Below are 22,042 nucleotides of genomic sequence, written 5' to 3'. Positions count from 1 at the left end.
TTGGAACTTTCAGGCAAATAGCTTTAACAAAATGAAAGCAAATCTAACATGGGACGTTACTGCACACAAAAAAACAAAGGTTTTTCTTGATGATGCATATGAGGACTTAGTAAAGGCTAGTATTTTGATGATATCCTTGAATGGATCACAAACCCACATTCCTACGAAGTATCCGTGTGCACTGATTTTATCCAAAAATGTCTTGCACATATGTGTGGTGTGACAAAGTTTCTCCTCTACTTTGGTGGGTCCTGCGCTTATTAGCAGATTTGCTCACCTCACAGATTCACCATGTGGGTCAAGAAACAGTCCAGGGACCTTCTCCTCTGGTAGAAGCCACAGTACAGGTCAATTCCTCCAGTATCTGATCAGAAGTTGGGAGGTTTGGGGGGAACCTGGGCCCGCCCTCTACTCCGGGTTCCAGCCCAGGGCCCTGTGGACTACAGCTGTCTAAAGCGCCTCCTGGTACAGTTGCACGACAGCTACAACTCCCTGGGCTACTTCCCCATGGCTTCCTCCCAACAGGACCTTCTTTATCCTCACCACAGGACCTTTCTCCTGGTGCCCGATAATGCTTGTACTCCTCAGTCTTCCAGCAATATGTCTTCTCATTCTCAGCCCCTCATGCCTCTTGCTCCCAGCTCGTCGCATGCACACCATAAACTGAAGTGAGGTCCTTTTTAAACTCAGGTGCCCTGTTTAGCCAGCCTGTTCTAATTGATTCTAGCAGTTTCTCAATTGGCTCCAGGTGTCTTAATTATCCTGCCTGTCTTAATTAGTTCTAGCAGGTTCCTGATTACTCTAGTGCAGCCCCTGCTCTGGTCACTCAGGGAACAGAAAAATACTCATCCAGTGACCAGTATATTTGCCCTCTACCAGACTCCTGTACCCCACTGGTCCGGGTCTGTCACAGTGGGTTTACTCCTTTGAGATTTCCCCCCCCCTCCCCTCCCTCCTCAAAAAAACCAAACAAACCCCAAACCAAAATTCAAGCTCTATGGTTTGTGGCTATAACATTCACTAAATTATTAAATACAAGCTAACTTTCAAAGATACCAGTTGTGATGACAGTTACTCTGCTTAACTAAATGAAAGAAATTCAGAGAAAGGCTGGCATCCCCAGTCATTCCTGCACTGACTTATTCATTGCTTTTGCAACTCTAAACTTAAGGACAAAGTGGCATTTTAAACGGAACAACCTTCCTTCTCCACTTTCACCTGTGTGTGACACAACCATGACACAGATGAACTATTTTAAATATCTGTGGGATAATGTAGTGCTCTTAAAAATGAGGGAATAATTAGCAACAACTTAAGGTAGGCGAGCGAGCATAGGACTAGTAGCTAGGAACCTCTAAATTCTCAGCATAGCTCTCATATCAACTCCCTTGGAAGCTGGTGCAAGGTAACAGTCTCTCTTCCTCAGTTTTCTCCATTTGTAAAAGAGAGGATTCCCCTAGCTTACAGGGTTATTGAAGGCTTGACTGTTTGTAAAGCAGTTGGAAGATGAAAAAGAACTATTGTAAATAATGTGATCACAATCTCTGCCATTCCAGGCCTTCAACTCTCTGGAGAAAAGCCTACCAAATGCATCTAACCAATTCAGCTATGTGCACAAATGGCAGAGAGAAGAACATGTAGAATCAAACTCACTAGTGGCAGGACTTGAATCCAGTATTGTGACATAAAATACCATGCCACTTTCTTGTATCAACTCCTCTGAATGGATGTGTGTAAATATTTCCAGCTGCTATTGTATCTGGCCTGAGGCAACTAATTATTTGAAACCGGCAAGGTTCCCATTGTGATTATTACAACTCCTCCTGTTTTAAAGAGATACTTTCAATGAATTCACAACAAGCTTGAATGACACATTTGGCAGATGTCAGCCCATATTATGACTGGTATGCATTACATAATGAACCTTTATGATCATTAAGATTAAGATAGAGTCCAGATTTCTAATATTCCACTGTGCGTACGTTGGAACACTTCTACTGAAGTCAGACTAAGCCTGATTCTACCACTCTTACTCACACTGCATAGCAGATCATGCTAGGCAAGTGGTGCCATTAACTTCAATAATGCTATACGCACAGAAAGATACCACATCTTGTCAGCAAGGGTGGGAGAACTGAGCTCCAAGATTTTGCCACAATACGGAGGCCAGGTCAACACCTAAAAGTTAAGTTGACCCAGCTGTGTCACTCAGGGTATGAAAATTCCACACCCTGAGCGACACAGTTAAGCCGACCTAACCCCTGGTGTAGACGGTGCTAGGTCAATGGAGGAAATCTTGTCAACCTCCCTACCATCTGCTGGTGAGATGGATTAACTACATTGATGGGAGAATCCTTCCCGTCACCCTAATGAGTGGCTACACTGAAGCGCTACAGCACTGCAGCTGTGCCACTGTAGTGTCTCCAGTGTAGACTAGCCCTGAGATAGCAGGATTCTTGTGAATCTGCATATTTGCATACAGAGAAGTACAGATTACAGCAGGCCTGCACAACCCGTAAAGCGGCAAGGGCCATATTACTCCAAAGAAAACAGCTGAGGGCCGAACCCCCCCCACCGCCCTCCCAGCGCGGCCAAGGCCCCTTGAAATACACCCCGCCCAGCGCCACCAAGCCCCACTGAAATACTCCCGCCCCCTCCAGCACTGCCCACGCTGCGGAAAAAAACACTCCTTCCCCAGCGCTGCCCCACCGAAACAGCGGTATTGAACCTTGGTAACATATTATAGCGGGCCCCTAAGGTAGTAAAATTAAGGTAAAAGAAAAATGTCTTTTTGCTAGAAGTAGAATAAGATCTTCCCCCAACTTTGTAATCGATTGCCCTCTTGAATGAATGAGGTGTGAAGAAGGAAGGCGTGGAAGGTAGTTGCAACCCTCGGAGAGGGGATGGGAGCCAGACCAGATCAGAAGAACAGGTCAGTCACCGACTCGCAGCCCCCCTCCACCGCCGCTGGCTCACTCGTTCCCCTGTCACTGCTTGCCCACTCGTTCCCCTGTCACTGCTCGCCCACTCAGCCCCCCTGCAGGCCGCACAGTGAGCCCACCTACTCACCCCCTGTGGGCCGCACAGCGAGCCCACACGGGCCCGCATGTTGTGCAGGCCTGGATTAGAGCCACAGTAAGGGATACTGTGCAGAGGGTGGGCAAAGCTTTGCGGTATCCTTAGAACTTTAATTAATAGCAAAATAAGGCTGAGGCAATGGATTGCCAAGGATCAAATTTAACCCCTTTGGTGGTTACATGCACACATCATAAAAAGTTGACTCTTAGAGATGTTGCCCTTTTCAGATGATGAAAATTAGTTGGACCTCGGCTTCATGCCCTGTAATGCTACATGAAGCAAGAAACAGTCACTCAAATGCACTGCACATTCCATGTCATTCTTTAAAGAAAGTGACTAAGCCAACAATTAAACTAGTATCTATAGAACGTTCATCAGTTCTGGGGAAAGTTTTCATTCAAACAATAACTGCAGGCATTTCAGTTCAGTACAAAGCATTGAACTAACTGAATTCTTCATTCTAAATCTGGAAGTAAAGTACTCTCTATACAATAAGGATTTTTTTGGGGGGGTGGGGTATGGCTTTTGTTTTGATTGGTGGCAACCATGCTGCTTGCCTCATATTTTATGTATAATATTTTACATGAGAAGAAGTCCAGCATTCTTCTACGTTCAAGGTGAGTTTTAATGCCATTTTCAAAGTAATCTTCACACTGTTCCATTTAACGTTCATTTACAACATATAAAGGAGGCCTCCTCTTTGGAGACAAGCTCTTGGCCACTGTCATATGGTCATCCCCTAAACAACTGTCTTCTCCACATCCAAGGGGTGCACCTTCAGGTGCTCTTGCATATCTTTGCAAGTGACTACATGAGCACAGTAAGTGCAGTTTCGAGCATCTGCTTCACAACACCAAGCTGCCACAATCACTGCAAAGAAAAACACAACCCAGACTACTGGCATGGAATAAGGAAGAGACTTGGTTGAGTATGAACAAGGACATATTGAAACTTATTTAAATGGCAGTCTGAGCTACAGCAAAGCCTGCCAAGTGCTTGGTTTCTGTATAGGAGCTTGAGCCAATTTTTTTTTTTTCAACTAAGGAACAAACTAATATCCAATATCTTTTAAGCGAGAATCCTCTCTACTGAAGACAGGAGTAAACATTTGGCTACTCTGCTCTACCCCAGTCTGCATGACTTTGGTTAGCAGCAGAAGGCTCTCTTGCACACAGCCAGGTTACAGAAGCTAAGAGTTACTGTTTTACACAGATCAAAGAGAGAGACTTCTTGACCTCCAAGAAAGTCAAAGTAGTATCAGATGAAAATGTCCCGATGAAAATTTTGGAGTATGAAGGAATTCTCTACCTGAAGCAAACACTACAGAAACATGGGCAAAGATTACTAAAATCTGAAAGACCACATGGATTGTTCCAAATAAATCAAACACCCAGTATCTAGCTCTCTCATACACCATGTGAATTTTTTAAACAACAAGTTCACTCATTCTTCGGAAATTTGGAATCCTACAAAAGAGGAGCAAGATTTGAGCTCCTAAGGAACTTAACAACTTTCAATTAAACTTTTGAAAATGGGGCTTACATACTTTTTAAATTTTTACCCCTTATCAAAATTGTCCTTGGAAATAACTTGTATATTGATTGTTATTATAAATCAGTCATTGAAAGTGGCATTCTTAACTAGCATGCAGTATGCCGTTTTAATTCACATTACAAAGAAACAGACAATAAAAGATGCAATATTGATCACTGTAACATGGCTTGGGTAGCTGGGCATCCTAGTGGTTAGATCACCCGGCTCTCAGCCTCCTGCTGGCTGAGTGGTCTCAGTCTTTAAGGCTGGGGTGAGGGTAGCAGGACCCAGGCCCTCACTCTCCACCAGATCATAGCCCAGGGCCCTGTGTATGTCAACCCCTGAAGAGGGAGGTTGGTATCCCTCCTGGCAGGGAGTCAGGATCTGCTGCCCTGAGCTACTTCCTACCAATCTGTTCAGTTTGGGGGTGGCCCTCTAGTCCAATCTACCAGCTGGCTTGCTTCTCACAGGATTCCCTCTGGGGCTGGATGGTGCCTTGCTGCGGTCGTAGCTACTTTGGGCAGGACAGCTGCAAGCTGGTGAGGGAAAGCCTCACAATGTCTCTGTGGTTTTCTCACTCAGTTTCCCCACACTGGGGATTTGTCTGCAGTCTCCTTTGGCTGGGTAACTAGTGCTTACTTCCAGGGGGCTGCCTTGACTGGCAGGCACCTGTGCGCTATCCCTTCAGGCAGGGAGACAGCCAGCTCCTGCCTCTTTGCCAGTCAGCCCTGAACTGAGCTTCCTTCTTTTATTCCCCCTCCAGGCCTGTCATTGGCTGCAGGTATGGTGGGGTGGGGCTAGCTGAGCCCAAAGGCTTTCTTTAACCCCTGCTGTGCTGGCTGGCTGTTTCTCTGCTTCATCACAATCATTAACACCACAGCAAGTTAAAGGAAAATTATTCAAAGGAGCCTAGGACTAAATCCATTTTCTGTTCAAATGAATAATGAAAACATATGGGGTCCTTCACTCAGGTTGGGCATCAGTAGGGCTTGAGGGGCTTGTTCCCCTTCTCATCTTCAGTCATTGCACTAAGGTGTAGGGTGGAATGCTATTCTTCGTATTTTCACTAAACTAGTTTCCCAGCAAATTCACTTGCAATATGAGCAGGCTGCTGATGTATTGTGTGCCCTACAGTGCCACGGATTTATGCTGGGTTCTGGGTACAGTTGCCTACAGCTGCAGCCTTTCATGAAGAAACATGCTTGCCAAACAGACAAACGGATAAGCAAGACATCTAGCTGATTGTCTTAAATCCTCTGGCAAGGTTTTACTCTCATAAGACACGTTTGTGGGATTTGTATTTTAAGGCCTGTGGCTAGACCTACGTGAAAAAAGTAATCTCTTTCACAAAAGACTTTGCTATTTGAAATTTGGTCCAAGGGCAATCTGCCCAGCAAACTATCCTGAAGATGCAGACACTGGAAGCCCAGGGTCCCCAGTGGGCTGCTGATGAAGTGGGAGGGTGAGCTCACAGGCATGAAACCAGGAATAAGTAATCCACCTCCCTGAGAAGCAGTAGCTAGGTAGACGAAAGAATTCTTCCATCATCCTAGCACTGTCTACCTGAGGGTTGGGTCGGCTTAACTACAGGTGCTCAGGGGGGTGGATTTTTCACACCCCTGAGCAATGTAGGTGGGTAGACCTAACTCTTTAGTGCAAACCAGAACTAACCATTAAAGTATTATTTAAGGATAATTATTCCCCTTTGAGAAACATACAGACTATTTTTCTATCAGCTACTCTGGACATCCATGCAGTTTCTACTTCAAGTATTTTATTCAGATATCAAGAAGCTCCTGGTTACAGGTGTAACACTATTCTTTGTCCACACTTTAATATCCATATTAAATATACTTCAAAGGCACCAGTGTAATCAGGAAAATAAAGTCATTCAATAATTATATCACCAACATCATTAGAGGACATAGGCACACCACGGATATTATTTTGTAGCAGTAACATCTAAGAAGCAAGTTACTCCTCATGCTCACTGCTGGTTTGTAACAGTGTTTTGTTTTCCCAGATCACATGCCCGAAGTTCTCTCTTTGAACTAAGTTAAACAGTCACCTCTGAACTATGCTGCATGGACTCCAAAGCACATATATTTTATTCTTCCCTTCAAATGAAGATAGTGTACATAAAAAAATATAGCAATGAAATATTTATTGGCACTTGTTCTTTTCTGACCTCACAGCATGTTGGGATGAGCTGTTCCTCTGATAACTTGATAAAGGTAGCCTGTACTTCCTTAGTGATATGAGTGCTCATGCACACACTCCCAAAATGACAAGCTTGCAAGAATTATTTTTCACTAAGCTATTATTAAATATCTGGATACTGTTCTGACTAGGACACAAGACAGTATGAAATTGTACTACCCTTTTAAAGTGCTGAAATTTGGTATATTTGGCTAGCTTTATTCTGGAGTCTGAGAATAATCACAAACTGTTACAAAGCTACTGAAATTATTATTAGTTTAGCATTTCATATATACGTGTGTGCATGCACAAGGGAAGAGCACGAGATAAAAGCCTTAGCCAAGATATCAAATACAAAATACTTTATGGATCTTAAGTTATCAATACACAACATATCTTTAAATTCACTACAGTTATAAACTTGGGAAAGATTCTTGGGTTAATGCTACTATTATTTTGAAAAATGAATTAGAAACTGGTTAAATGAACAATCTTTTGCATTAACTTTTTTAAAGTAAATGGTTACAATGTATTTGACAGGTCTGCTAGTTTATGAACATTTCAGTTTGATATATAAAAGGTGTACTTATTTTCTGATATGTACTTTTATCAGGCAATTGGGGGGTGAGGGGGGGGCATTGGAATTTTTTTTTTACGCAGTTCCCAAGGGTGGTCTGCAACAAAGTTTAAGTCTGGTTGTTCCAAATAAGGTCGAGGCATACAGGTCGGAATTTTCAGGGGCATCTAAGGGAGTCAGGCCCTTGCCTAACCTTAACTCCCTTAGACACCTTTGAAAAACTCAGGCATACTGATTTCTTTTACAGGTGCTCCAAAGTAATGTTCCACTAGCTCCAGCTCAAAGTGACGCCACAACTATCAAGTGCCCCACTGGAACCAGGCCCATTAATGGAGACGCTTCTCCCTTCCCCTCATTAACTGTATACAGTATTGAATACCAAAAAGCTATTTTAAAAGGTTAAGGTTATTAGTAACCAACCACTCAAAAGTCTGGAAGTGTCAGAATTAAAGTTGCCCAGGCAACTTTATTTTGGTCCCATGGCGCACATACACTATGGACATGTCTACACTGCAATAAACATGTGGCATCAAGTTTCAGAGCCCAGGTCAGCTGACTTGGACTTGCAGGGCCAAAAATAGCAGTGTAGACATTTGGGCTGGGGCTGGAGCCTGGGCTCCAACACTCTGCAAGAGGGGTACAAAAGAGAGCTTCCTGTGTGAAAATGTTTGTAAAACAGACACAAGGACAGAGTCTCACCCTTCTATTTTTTGCTTTTGTCGATTTATATCTCACTTAATTACCTTTATATTTTTAAATCCTCTTTCTGGAAAAGCAATCCACCTACAAGAACGAGAGTGATGATCTCCGGAAACCTTATGACTTATTAAATTTAAACTGCAAGATGCAAATTATATAACTACACAAAGAACTTGTAAAAACATGAACTGACTTGACTAATGGCTCCAAAATAGCTGTTGAGCCCTACTGTGTAATTTGTATTTAGGAAGCATTTTTAAAAGGCACATCACCTCTGTGATAAGATCTTTACAGCCACTATAGTTTATATAAGTACATGGAAAAATATTAAAAAGAAACCAGTCTTGCAAAACCCTCACTAGTGGACATAGTGCTTACAACGAGAATATTCCTATAACCTCCTGCAGCATTCAGTCCTCAGTGTGTATATTAGACTCCGCCTAAAAAGATGCAACATACATACAATATTGCAGGTCTCAGTAATACAGAGTCCTATCCTGCAGATAACTAAGTAGTTCTGCTGATACATGGAAATACTTGTTAAGGAAAGTCACTCATATGCATTAAGCATTAGTAGGAGCTGTCCTTCTTTATTTACATGTATGTCTTCAAGGAAAATAAGAATCACGATTTACAAAATGTCTTTACAACCACCACCACTTTCCATTACTAAAATGAAAAGTATTTAAAAGTCTACGTTACTTTTTGTCACTGATGCTATTAGCTTACTTTCTGCATTTCAATCAGCTGGCACAATAAAAATAGACTTGTCTTCATCACTTTTGTGAAGTCAGTTTCTAATCAATTTAACTTTCCAGTTGTCATGCACAATGCCGCAATCTCTGGTTTGAAAACATGATGGGGAAAAGTGTATTTCTTTAAAATAACAGTTTCTGTAAGGATTTATGTCCCTGGAAGCTTTACTAATCTCCACTTTTGTAAAAGCTTACTTTTTACAAAACCTAAAGTTTGAACTAATTTGACTGATAGCATCTCTTATTTCTAAGTTTAATTGATTTTATTTGGACTAATTATTTGACAACTTTCATTTTAAAACCAAGTTGATTAAAGACATATGAATACAAAAGAATATCAAAAGCACTCCTTAAAAAAGGACACTTGCCAACATAATTTACTACTTTTACTCTCTCCTCCCTCCAGCCACCGATAAAATAAATAAATAGTCTCATTTTAATAGTATGTAAAGAAGGGGAGGACGGGCGGGAGAGTACGACCAGCCTGCTACCTTTTGTGCCAAGTTTTAGTCAGGAGTGAATTATGATGGCAGAGTTATAAATCCTAAGAGATAAAGTTTCCACTACAAATTTTTAAGTATAAAAGCACCAGCATGCACCACTAAAATGTTAGGTGTCAAACTACTATGGTCTGAATTGGACTACCATGGACTCATTGTGCGGCCCTGGGCGAGTCACTTAGCCTCTCTACCTTAGCTTCCCTACCTAAGAGACAGAGTTGGTAATACAACAGCAAGCCTGCTGTGGCAGTGAAGTTAATTATCTTAGAAAGATGGCACCAAACTTTGAACATTTAAAGTTCTCTACATTTAACAGAGTCCTTAAAATTAAATGAATGATTTCATAAACTTCTGGGGCTCAAAGGATTAGATGGTCTATTTACCCTCACACAAGCATTTAAAAGTCAGTCTATTTGCAAATAGCTTGCAACAGCCCATGTAGAAGCCACATAGGAATGTCTGAATTTACGCTCTCATTAACCCTCTGGATGCCTATTGGCATCCTTCCACTGCACTACTTGGCTAACAACATGGGGAAAATGTATAGCTGGTGCTTTAAAAAGCAGTTTTAAAAATCATGAGAGTTACCAGCTTTAGTTCCAGTGTTCCAGATTGTCAATTCCCACTCTAAAGTCAGTAGGTAGCAGTCCTGTTGCCAAAGGAGAGGATGTGCAAGAGGAAATACACTGAGGGACTGCCCCTGCTGCAACCGAATATCAGAGCATTAGCCGATGGAGTCACAACCTTAACTCACTTTTGTCTCAACTTAGGCAACACACACTCCTTTTTTTATGTTGTAACTAGAAGTATTAGTAACCTTACAGCAGCTTTGGGGCATACCTTTCTGCTCATAAACCACATGAACAGGTAGATTACTTTCCATGTGTTAAAATGCGGGAGCACCAAATTGTTAAGACATGTTAATGGAAAAAAATATACTGAAAACATATGTGAATTAGCATCCTGGCTTTCACTGAACATAGCATTTAATATAGTCAGCTACAGAAGCACTGTGATAGGGCATTAAACACCGCTCATAGAGAACATTTGGTGTTACCCAGTAGGGACCACTCTATAGATGCTGTTTGGCAGCACTTCAGCTGCAAGAAACAAGTCAATACTGATTTTTCCACAAGGGAGACCACTCTGCCTGTTTGTTTCAGAGTGGTGTTTGAAAGAAAAAAAAAAAATGCATACAAGAGGAATGTCTAGCAGAAGGGTGAACGGGTGGCCTTTTTGAGTTTGGGAGATCTTTTTAGAACTGCTTTTTCCACTGCATAAGGACAAAAGCAAAAAGATACCATACGAGTCAGTGAACTATAGTCTCGTCTGGAGACACTAGTTCCAAATAACCTTTAGGTCACACGTGAACTGATTTTAGTGGTATCAATCTAATCCTCAATGTGCATTAATCCAGATAATAAAGCCACAGTTTAATATAATTACATATACTGAAGGCAAGGGAGGAACCAGACTGGTGCTGTAGGTCAAGACTGAGGACACGTGGTCAGCTGTTTGGGGAAGCACAAAAAGAGATCTCCTCTAGCTTTTGAGACTCTTCAGTGCTATCATCAGACTTTCATGAATAAAATTTAACGAAATTTTAATAAAAATGAAACCAATATTTTCCCCATGATAGTAACAATTACACATACCTGTTTAAACATTGGCAGTTAAATTATTCAAAATTATAAAAGTACTGAACAGGAAACTAATCTCGCTCAGCTACTTTATTAAAGTGATGCTACACATTTAAATGTATGAGAAAAAATAGAGTCCTGAGTGTTTTCTAATAGAACTTGGACTTATTTGAAACTTTCAGCATATTTTTTTATTCTGAATAATATGACTTTTAAAATCTAAATGTTTCCAAGTCTTCACATGCATTCAAGTGCAAAGCAGAAATCAGCTCTTAAAAATTTAGGCCCTGGTCCAGCAATGGGGCTCCACACAAGTCCAGGGGGCAATCTGTACAAAGCAGCTTGCAGGATGGGAACCTTTACTGTCACATAGTACTTACTGATATTTAAAAGCTGCCATCAGCTTTTGCACAAGACTGACTTTAGTGGGAGCCCCTCATAAAGATCAATGGCTGAATCTGGCATCAGCAGACTCTACCTGCCTTGCCCAAATATTGCAAAAAAGATGTCTGCTCTTGTTGAGAGAGGAACGCTGTTCCCAGAGAGAAACAGATATAGGAAGAGGTAGTTCTAAAAATAGTTTTGAAAGTCCTTTTAACATATATGTAAAGTCTTAAAATAAAATAGGTTAGATTTAGTTAATACTTTACTAAGGGCATTGCACAGCTTAAATTTACCTTCATAGCCGCTAGGCCACAGATACTGCACAATGAAGGCTGCTTCTTACTGAGGTAGCTTTTACCTCCTAAGGTCAAAAGCACAGCCCATCAATGGTGACCTAAGCCCACTTTCTTCCTAAGTTAGTTTGACAACAAAACTGCCCTATGGCTACTTGGCTTACACGAGTGTCGGAGATAAAGAAGCCCAGTAGTTTTGGTACTGAGTTGTGAATCCTCAGCTTGCCAAAGATGAGGAAAGTTCTTTCCTGGCTAACAATCAATTAGTCACAGAGGGCTTTGTAACTGGGCCACAAAGCATCTTCCCCTGGCTGTCGACTCCTTGACAGAGTTTACCCAGAATGTAGTAAGGGGGATCTTTGGCATATATTCCCCTTAAAGTTACACTTGGAGAGAGGATGTGTTTTTTGGTTTTGTCCAACAAGAAAGTTATATGAACACAGATGAAACAGGCCAACGACTAACATGGATTCTAATTTGGCAGTTTGAGAGTTGGTTAAATCTCAAGCAATAGGTGGTAGCCTGGTTAAAAAATGACATGTATTTAAAACCCTGAAAGTGAGTTTATAATACTATTTTGTGATGTAATTTACTTTTAAGGTAAGCATCCAGTTCTACCGCATTGAATATCTGGCATTCAAAAAGGTATTTGACTAGTATATATAATGGGCTCATTAAGAGATACTCTTTTCCTCTATAGCTAGTCAAAACAGCAAGCAGAGTAATTTTGGGCAACACCCCTTTAAAAAAAGGGGAGAGGGGAAGAGGATTTTGGAAACAGAAGATTCTGAGGCAAGAAAACTGAAATGCAGTGATGGCAGGTTTTCCCGTGGGAGGAGGGGAGAGAGAGCAGCAAGTGATGGAACAGAAACAGGAGAGAAAAGGACAAGTGTGAGAGACAAACAGTGTAAGAGAAGGGGGCTAAAAAAGGGAGCTAAAACAATTATTCTTCAGAACAAAAAATGAAACAAGAAGAATGTGAGCAGAAAAGGAGACTGAAAATTCCACCTAAAGAGAAGAGTGAGCAGTTTATCTTCTCTCTGCAGAGAGTGTATGACATGTTCAAACTGCTGCCTGACGCACATTTTGTTTAACTTCACTGGGAGAAAATTTTCTCCCAATAAACCTATTCTTGTCTCTAAACTAAAAAATAAATGTAGCAAGGGTATACAGGTGCAGGGGCAATACAGTCGGTACTCTGATACTTCATTTAATACAGTGCAATTCTTTCAGAGCAGTGAACAACAACATCTGGACCGGAGTAGGTGACTCTGGGCTACCCAGGTAGTATACATGAGCTCAAATGTTCATCTAAGGAAAATTTCTAGAAATAAAGTACAATGATGTTTTTTGGAAATACAGCACAGAATTAAGACTTTCAGTAAGGTTAAGTTTCATATCCTAAAAGCATTTATGTTACATTACATAGAAACTTTTGAAAAATGAACAATACTTCGTAAGTTTTAGCCAGTCATTTGTTTTGTATTATAACAGTCCCATGCTGGAAAGACAGACTATCACTGATCATCATTTATATTGTGGTAGTGCCCAAAGCTCCAGTCAGGATCAGGGTCCCAATGAACTAGGCATTGTTCAAACTCTCAGGAAAAGAGAGCCCCTTCCCCAAAAAGCTTACATTCTGAAAGACATAACACACACGAAGAATAGAGAGTAAACAGATGCAGAACTTAAATTATCAAAGTGATATCTGGCACAAACCTTAGGGCTTGTCTGCATAGGGAAATACTCCAGCGTAGCTATAGTGGAAGAATTATTCTGGAATAAAGTCACTTTCATTTGAGAATACAGTATCCACACAGGGAGTTAAACCACTATAGACGCAGCAGAAAACTTATAATTATTGCACTATAGCTATGCTGGTCAATTTCCCTATGTACACAAGCCCTGTGTTTCTTTTTAAACGGGGTTGGGGGTGAGAATTAGTAAGGCCAAACAAATGCAAAGGCAAAAGGAAGGGGAAGAAAAAGGGAGAGGAAAGGAGGAAGAGTTTATGGAAAGCAGGGACAAGGCAGAAAGCAGAGGTATTAAGGGAGAAAAGCAGGAGGAGTCTGAGGCAAAACCATTGGCAAAAAAAAGTGTCCCAAAATCAAGTTGTAAGAATCATAGAATATCAGGGTTGGAAGGGACTTCAGGAGGTCATCTAGTCCAGCCCCCTGCTCAAAGCAGGACCAATGAAGCTGACATCACAGACTAAGAGTTTGGAAGATGCCCTACTACCCCTAGCTCCTACTAGGGTTGAGGAGGGCCTTCACTTCTAGAGGCTGGTTCTGCTCCTGGGAGCTCCTCCTCTTCTCTCTGGGGAAAGGCTGCAATATCCCCTCTTCAGTTCCTGCTGTGCATAGTGTATATTTGTTGGTGATTAAATTTTCAGTCCATTTCAGTCTATTTGTCAAAGGAAATAAAGTGCAGGGATTCTCCTTATACTCCTATTTGCTAGATTTCAATCCTAAATATGTAATAGCAGTGCAGTGAGGAAAGAGAAAACCAAGAGAATTAGCCATCCATTCACCTCAATAAAATGGATAACTGGCCTAAGTATTGCATTTCTGGCTCTCTGTGCACAAGATGCAAAATCAGGTAGGCTAGTAATTCACTCATATGTTTCATTTAGTAGAATTATGAAATTATACTCTCACAACAGAGCCTACATACCATCATTTCTTGCTGTCTACACTACCATGGCAGTTTAAATACACAAACTGACTAGTCTGTTCAGCAAACAGGTTACGTATCAGAGACTCTGCCTGCACCTGTAGTTTCTGATTATGTACTTTTGTTTATTAGTTCTGTAACTATGTGTGTGCCTACCATGTAAACTTGTAGTCGTGTAAATTTCAGTTTCTCATATGAAGGCATTATTCTGCCTTTTAACAAACATGCACAATCCACTGAAGTCAACAGGAGCGGCACATATCTTCTTGGGCAGACTTAATCCCAAGATACAAGGATATATAGGGTACAGCCTTGCAAGGCTGCGAGTATTCTTAATTCCTTGACTTCAGTGGAAGTTGAGTGCACCCAGAATATGACAGGCTTGAGCCCGTTTTATACCATTTGCTTTGGATTTGTCCCTCTGAAGATATAAAAGGTATTCCACTGCCTGATGACTCCTCTCCCAGGTTTTACCCAACTAGAAGATAATTTCCTTTCCTCTAGCACAGTGCGAGATGAGTAGAGTTCATTTAATAAACTTGACGGTGTGTTAGGAAGCAGAGGAATTGGATGGCTCAAGGGATTTATGGCTTTCAGTTTCTTTTTTTTCCTCAACATCACTGGTTCTAGTATGGCTCAGTCTGAGAGACTAAAAGTGAGTGCTATGCAATGGTGGCTTGCTGGCCTAACAAACAAATTTATAATTTAAAGCCAGCTCTCAGAGAGCTACATTAAAAACATCCCACTACACTGGATACTCTTGTTTGAAGTGTCAGGATTTAATAAACCTGCAGAGGAAATAAACCTTTCAGCCCTTAGTGGCAGTTTTGCCAGATCAGAAATGAGGCACATTGCAGGGCAGTCCATTGCCCCTGCCTGGGTTGCATCTGTTTTATAAGTAGCAAACAACCTCTAGTTGCAGGGCTGTCAATTTGAGAACCACACTTTCCCATGAAAAAAAAACAAAAAAGCGTTTAAAAGGATGTATGGACTATGGACTTTTTTTGTCTAACTGACAGCAAATTATTTGATTCCCCTTATCACTTTAGCTTCCCAATACCTGAACTTGCTGTTCTTGTCTGTAATTAAGGGTAAAGTGCTACCTCTACCAGTTCTGTTCCTCCCCTGTTGTCTTGACTTCTCTTCCTCTTGCTTTTCTCACTTGACCATGTGTCACATACCATTCAGGATGCAGTATAAATACATAAATAAACAAACCTATGAGTCACTTCAAAGCCCTAGCCTGGGATAAGGAAGTAGAAGGTGCTAGATTCAATTATCACATCTCATTAAGAACTTTCCTTGAAAATAGTTAGCTCTCAATGTAATTGAATACATTAGCTAGTTATTTGTAGTATTTTTTAAAATAATGTATAAACCTCAGAAATAATCATATTACATTTTTAGGCCAAAAAGTGAATGGTTAAACTTTGGCAAGCCTGCAAGTCCTGTCCCAAGCGCAAGCAATGACGTCATGACACACAGTATGGCCAGTGTCTTCCTGCACAGCTCATACTCATGACAAAAAAAAGGCAAACAGTTGTTTATTGCATCTAGGACAAAGCAGTCAGTAATGTGCAATAGACAAAGTTACTCTGAAAATGAGACAAGTCTAATTCTAAAGGGCAACTTTAAAGCTTGAATATTTTCAGTATTCACAGTAAGCACAGTGATGATGTATTGCTCTTATTTTCAGAGGTGGATGGGATCAGTGTACCTGACAATAAAACCAGCTGCAAAACATGCCAATGCAAAGTTAATATTCCACTTTAAACTGTTATTTGAAACATTTCAAGAGGATTGCTAGTCATATTTGCAAAGTTTGGGATGTGTCTCTACTGCAGGGGTAGACAACCTACGGCATGCATGCTGAAGGCGGCACGCCAGCTGATTTTCAGTGGCAATCACAGTGCCCGGGTGCTAGCCACCGGTCCAGGGGGCTCTGCATTTTAATTTAATTTTAAATGAATCTTCTTAAACATTTTAAAAACTTTATGTACTTTACATACAACCATAGTTTAGTTATATATTATAGACTTATAGAAAGAGACCTTCTAAAAATGTTAAAATGTATTACTGGCACACAAAACCTTAAACAAGAGTGAATAAATGAAGACTCAGCACACCACTTCTGAAAGGTTGCTGACCCCTGCTCTACTGTTTCTAGGACCAAGTTTCTGCAAGGTCAGCACCTCATAGCATAATTGCTACAGACTTTCATAAAGCAACTTTGACACTTCTAATCAGAGTCACAAACTACTTGCTTCCCAGTCAACTTAATGCCATGAATAAGCTACAGGTGGCTGGTGGAGGAGCTAAGGCCAGTTTATTTCTGAATGAGATCAGCCACACAAGGCTTTAATGTGCTATATCTTCACACTTTCAGTTAATTTGCCTTAACCTTCCTGAGTGTCCCCATATAGACAAGCCCTGAAGCTAACTTAATTATCTTGACACAGAACAACAAACAATGCTACACACAAACACATCCTCATTTTCTGACCTTTTCCATTTAATTACTTCCTGTGACGACTTCTGGCACTGGAGGTATGCATCATGCTCAATGAAAGTAGCATTAAATATAACTGATTTTTGTACATGCAAATTCTGATGGAATCTTATATTCTTCCCAGTGAAACCCATAAACACATCACCAGCAACATGTAATAATAAATTAACATCTGTACTGAACATAGAATCAACTAACCTATATTCTTCAATTGTATAGACAATTATAGTACTTGCTGATATTTAAAAGCTGCATCAGCTTTTGCACAAGACTGACTTTAGTGGGAGTCCCTCATAAAGATCAATGGCTGGATTTGGCATAGACAATTATAATGGAATGGCCCAGAGGAACATGGAATTTGATATTTTTTTTAATGTCTCTTAGCTTTAACTCACTCAACATTATATCTTAAATTAGGTTTAAGTTTTATTGAATATTCGCAAGCCCATTAACACCAACATGGATTAGAAGTACTGTGGTGATATGCTTGTAGGGTACTCAATGAAACTAGAATAAGCAAATCAGAGCCGGATGTCAAGGCAAATAGAAGAGCTTATTACCACTGTTTGGAGAGCTTGAGGAAATTGATCAGCATACTGGTCCTTACTTCTTTTTACTGAAGTGAAAAACAACATACAAGGCACTACTTCAGCAACACTATCCATCAATTCAGGATAGGAGGTGAAGAATTACTTATAAAGGAAATTACAGAGAACATTGAGGCAAGTCATAATGTAAACTGCCTGAATTGTACTGCAGCAATCCGTGCTTCACTAGAAAAACATGATTACTCTTGCAAATACTTGCTCAGGATGTTTAATGACGGTAAGTGGTCAGGACCTCTGTTTTACATTTGACCTGAAAGACAGGACCTCCACAACAGCCATGATGACAATTAGCACTATACTAGGAAATTGGTTCAATAGTTACCCAGACTAAAGAGCGCTGCCCACTGCATCACCAGCACCACTTCCTCTTGCCCATGAGATTTTCTTGTAAATCACACATTTAAGTAATGGCCAGGGACAGCTCTGCATGGTTAAACTGTGAAGATCCCAGGGCAAACTGGTGTGGTATCCTTCCCATCCCCCCCAAAAATAAAATAAAATAAGTCATGAGTTAGTTTCCTTTTTAAAAGCATGACAGAAATGCAAGTATAAGCAGTGGAACAGTTAAAGGGGAAAATGATTCTAAAACAAATCAAAATGAACCATTGAAAATCAAAGATCAGATTTCTGAACAGAATGCTCTCAATTTTCTAATATGCTGTTTTAAATCAACACCCATCCTGGCTGCAACCCCCAAACGTACTTAGAATATTCTGTCATCTAATACCATAAAAAGTAAAATATTGTTTAATTAGATAAAAGAGCATAAATAAATACATAACCACTAATCACCTTAATCCACTTTAAACCAGAAAGTTAATTTCTTCACTACAGACTAACTATGCTTAGACATGGCCTAGTAGACTGGAAAGTGTGGCAACCATTTTTTGTAATACTACTAAAAAAAAACCACCGCTCTATAGTTTGTTTGTTTTAAACCTAGCTTTATTAGTGGAGAAAATCCATATGATAAACTGGACTATTATTTGGAAGAATTGTCATAGTCTACTAGACTTCAACATAATTTATCACAATTTCATAAACTATGCAGATATTTTAAGGCTTCTCCATTCAGAAATGCCAAAAACATAATCCCTCTCAACACCTGGGTTGAAGTTAAAAGTCATTTCCTTCACCACTCTGCAACAACCTGATTTAGTGTGGGTTTGGTTTTTAGCTATAGTGATAACACAGGACACACCATTGAACCACCATTTCTATTGTAAATAGGAATAAAGCTGTATATTTTTTACAATGTTTTAAAATACCTGCAGTAGTCATTGTAAGTATGGGTCAAATGCCAAATACTGAAGCATATACCTGTTTTATAGGTTGAGACTCATTTTTCTGTCTGTCAAACCCAGAAAAAGATAGCCAGGACTAATGTTTTGATGAGTACATCTCTTAAACAGGTTTCTGTAATATTGTGATAACATCTTTGTTAATTTATTTTTGAGACCAGTCCTCTCAATAATTATGAAAAAAAATGCAAACATGGTGTCCCCAGCATTTAGCCACAAAATGATCTTGTAAAAGTATTAATCTATTTACTTGCAAATACTGTTAACACAGACAGGTTTAACTGGAGAACACTTACAAGAAAAAAGCATTACAATATTGGAGGATTTCAGCCCTTTCTATTCTATTGCTATTGAAATAGAAAAGTCATGCTAACAGTCTGAGTTGTATATTAAATAACTTGTGCATTTTATTGATGACTACTACCATATTTCACTGGAGGAAGGTTACATACCTAAGACATGATCCTGCAAACACTAAAAAACATGTTCTTTATGTTTATTTAAACACGCATGTAAGTGACTGCAGAATCGGAGCCATTATTATAATTGCCACAATGGAACAGTTGAATAAGTTATACTATAATTACTTTTTTCTTCAAACATGTCAAATCAAGATTTCTGGACAAAATGTGAGGGCATGGGTCTGAAGAACACATTACTAAATATGCATACAAAGACTGCAACCAGCAGAGGATAATGCACTTTTAATAGGCATTTCCCCACACCAATTACTTTTAAGCAGGGTCCAGTGTTATTTTATGGTTTGACATTTAACCTTTTATTCATGTTTACTACCATTCCTTGAATAGGATGCGCAAGGTTCATTAGTTGCAATAGGTATATAGGCAGTGGGATCTCCTAGTCAAGTGTGGATACTGGGTTCCTGCATAAATCTTCACACAAACCAAAAGGCAGGAACTGCTCTTCCGAGTGCGTAGACGATCATCCAAATTAGGGGCAACAGTAACAATATCCTCCCCACGTCTGCGAGATTACACCTTCGACATCGACCGCCCCTCGCCTGTGCTGCAAAACTGAGTCACTTCCCCTTCCCCCTTCAGCGCAGCGCATGGAAGAGGGGGTGGTCTGGGGCCCACAAGTGGGTTGTTGTTTGTTTTTTTTTCCCAAGAGGGAGAGTTTCCCAGCCAGGCAGAGTCTCTCCCCGCCAGAGCCTGCGGGCAGCAGCCGCGCACCAGGCAGCCGGAGCGAGTGAATGGGACAGGCTGAAGGTTACCGGATTTATGAATGCCAGGATCATGTGACAATAACGGGAACCGTCTTATTCACAAACAGCCGCCGCCGCGCCACTGGCTGAGCTGGCCCACGGGGCAGGGAGAGGCAGAGCCGAGTCCCAGCCGCCTTCACGCCAGAGCAGGTTCTGCGCGAGTGTCCCAGCCCCCGCCCGCAGGCCAGGCACGCTCCGCCGGGCGCCCCGGACCTCCCCGCCACCCCGTTTGCACGGGACCTTCCCCTAGGCCCACGTCGCTGCTGGGTCCGGCCGGCAGCCCCGCCGGGCTGCTCCACCAGCGGCCAGCCCGGCACGCTGCGCCGGGCTCTCGCCTGTCCGGACTGGGTATTTTTTTTTATGAATGAAAATGTGGTATGCAAATGAGGGCGATTCACGAAAAGAGAAATGGCGGATGTGAGAGCTGCAGCGCGCACACCCCGGGGGAGGGGAGGGGACTGCCCAGGCTGGAGCCACTGGCGGGGGGCTTCCGAGAGCCAGGCTGGGCGAGCGGGGAGCAGTCGGGCAGAGCCCGTGGGGAACAGGGTTAGTAGGACCGTTCATATAGCCGAGGCACAGACAACACACTGGGCCTCCCCAGCCGCTGGACCTTCCTGCCCCCTCCCCCCAGCAACAAAGGCTGCAAAGACACGCACCGTGCACCCAATGCACACAGCAGGGCCCCTGCAACCAGCAAAGGGAGCGGGTTGGGCATGGCTGCAGGGAGCAGCAGGCATGCACCGCCCCCGCTGGCCCGACCCGGGGTACCCCCCCTCCGCAGCCCTTCCACGCACAAGTGCCACAACTTTGCCCTCCCCCAGGTGTTTCTCCCCCGTCACTTACTCGTCTGGGTGGGTTTCCTCGGTCATTTTCTCCCCGTCTAGGCTCATCCCCCGCCGCGGGCAGCCGGGCTGCGCCTCCGCATCTTTCTGGGCTTCACATTGCGGGGGAGGCCGCCTGGCTGCGGGCGGGGGCCTGGCTCGGGGCGGGGGTGCTAGCCCGGTCAGCGGGCGGCGGCACGAGGAGCAGCAGCAGCAGCGGCGCCCGGGTGCAGCCGGCGGCCCCGCGCGAGCCCCATCCCCGCCTCAGTCACTCCATGTCCGAGGCGCGCCGCCGCCGACGGCAGGAGGAAACTGGGCGGAAGCGATGACGTGATCGGACAGCCCCGCCGCTGCCAAAGCCGCCGCCGCGCGGCAGCCTCCAGTCCCGCTGGAGCGCGGGGACGGCGGAGCCCGAGCGAGCCGGGGAGGGGAGGAGACGCGTCTGCGAAGTAGGACCTCCCCCTACCACCTCCTCCTCCTCCTCCGGCTGGCCGGGCCCAGCAGCGCTCGGCGTGCATGGGGCGGCGCTGCGCCAGACCCCCACCCGCTGCCTCTGCCCCCCCGTAACGCGGGCCGGGCCCCTCCTTCTGCGTGGGGATCCCCCCCACCCGTGTAACCCCGGCCTGGCCCTTCCAGCTGCGTGGGCTCCCTCCCACCCGTGTAACCCCGGCCTGGCCCCTCCCTCTGCGTGGGCTCCCCCCCACCCGTGTAACCCCTGCCGGGTCCCTCCCCCACTAGTGTAATGCTAAGCAGGCCCCTGCCACTATATGGGTTTCTCCCCCACCCGTGTAATGAGGACTGGGCCCCTCCTGCTGTGTGGGCTCCGCCCCCACCCGTGGGTTTCTCCCCCACCCATGCCAGCCAGGCCCCTCCTGCTGCATAGGATTCCCTGTGTAACCCCAGCCCTCACTACTGTTTGGGGTCCCCCAGATAACTGCAGCGGAGTCCCTCCATGCTGCATGGGATCCCCCTGTGTAACAGCTGGCATCAGGGACCCTCTGGGCTGCACGGGATCCCCCCATGTAAACTCAGCTGGGCCCTTCTGTGCTGCATGGGATCCCCCCATGTAAACTCAGCTGGGCCCTTCTGTGCTGCACGGGATCCCCCCATGTAACCTCAGCTGGGCCCTTCTGTGCTGCACGGGATCCCCTGTGTAACCTTAGCTGAGTCCCTCAATGCTGCATGGGATCCCCTGTATAACCTTAGCTGGGCCCTTCTGTGCTGCATGCAATCCCCCTGTATCTCCA

General features: G+C 43.1%; 1 protein-coding gene across 2 annotated transcripts in view; it reads right to left on the bottom strand.

Moving 5' to 3' along the window:
• The window catches only part of SPRED2 (sprouty related EVH1 domain containing 2), a 98,376-nt gene extending 77,212 nt beyond the window's left edge, over positions 1–21,164 (bottom strand). The window contains exon 1 of one of the 2 annotated variants that reach the window (XM_032806560.2): positions 20,818–21,164. In XM_032806560.2, coding sequence (XP_032662451.1) covers positions 20,818–20,864 — 47 coding nt within the window. In that variant the 5' untranslated portion in view covers positions 20,865–21,164. The remainder of the gene's footprint in view (positions 1–20,817) is intronic. The other variant, XM_032806561.2, reaches the window with a different exon arrangement.
• Positions 21,165–22,042: the final 878 nt, after the last annotated feature.

The sequence above is a fragment of the Chelonoidis abingdonii genome, chromosome 3, assembly GCF_003597395.2.
Source record: "Chelonoidis abingdonii isolate Lonesome George chromosome 3, CheloAbing_2.0, whole genome shotgun sequence".
In the NCBI taxonomy this organism is placed as follows: domain Eukaryota; kingdom Metazoa; phylum Chordata; order Testudines; family Testudinidae; genus Chelonoidis; species Chelonoidis abingdonii.
Note: the sequence above shows the minus strand (reverse complement) of the source record. Positions and strands in the feature narration are given on the sequence as shown.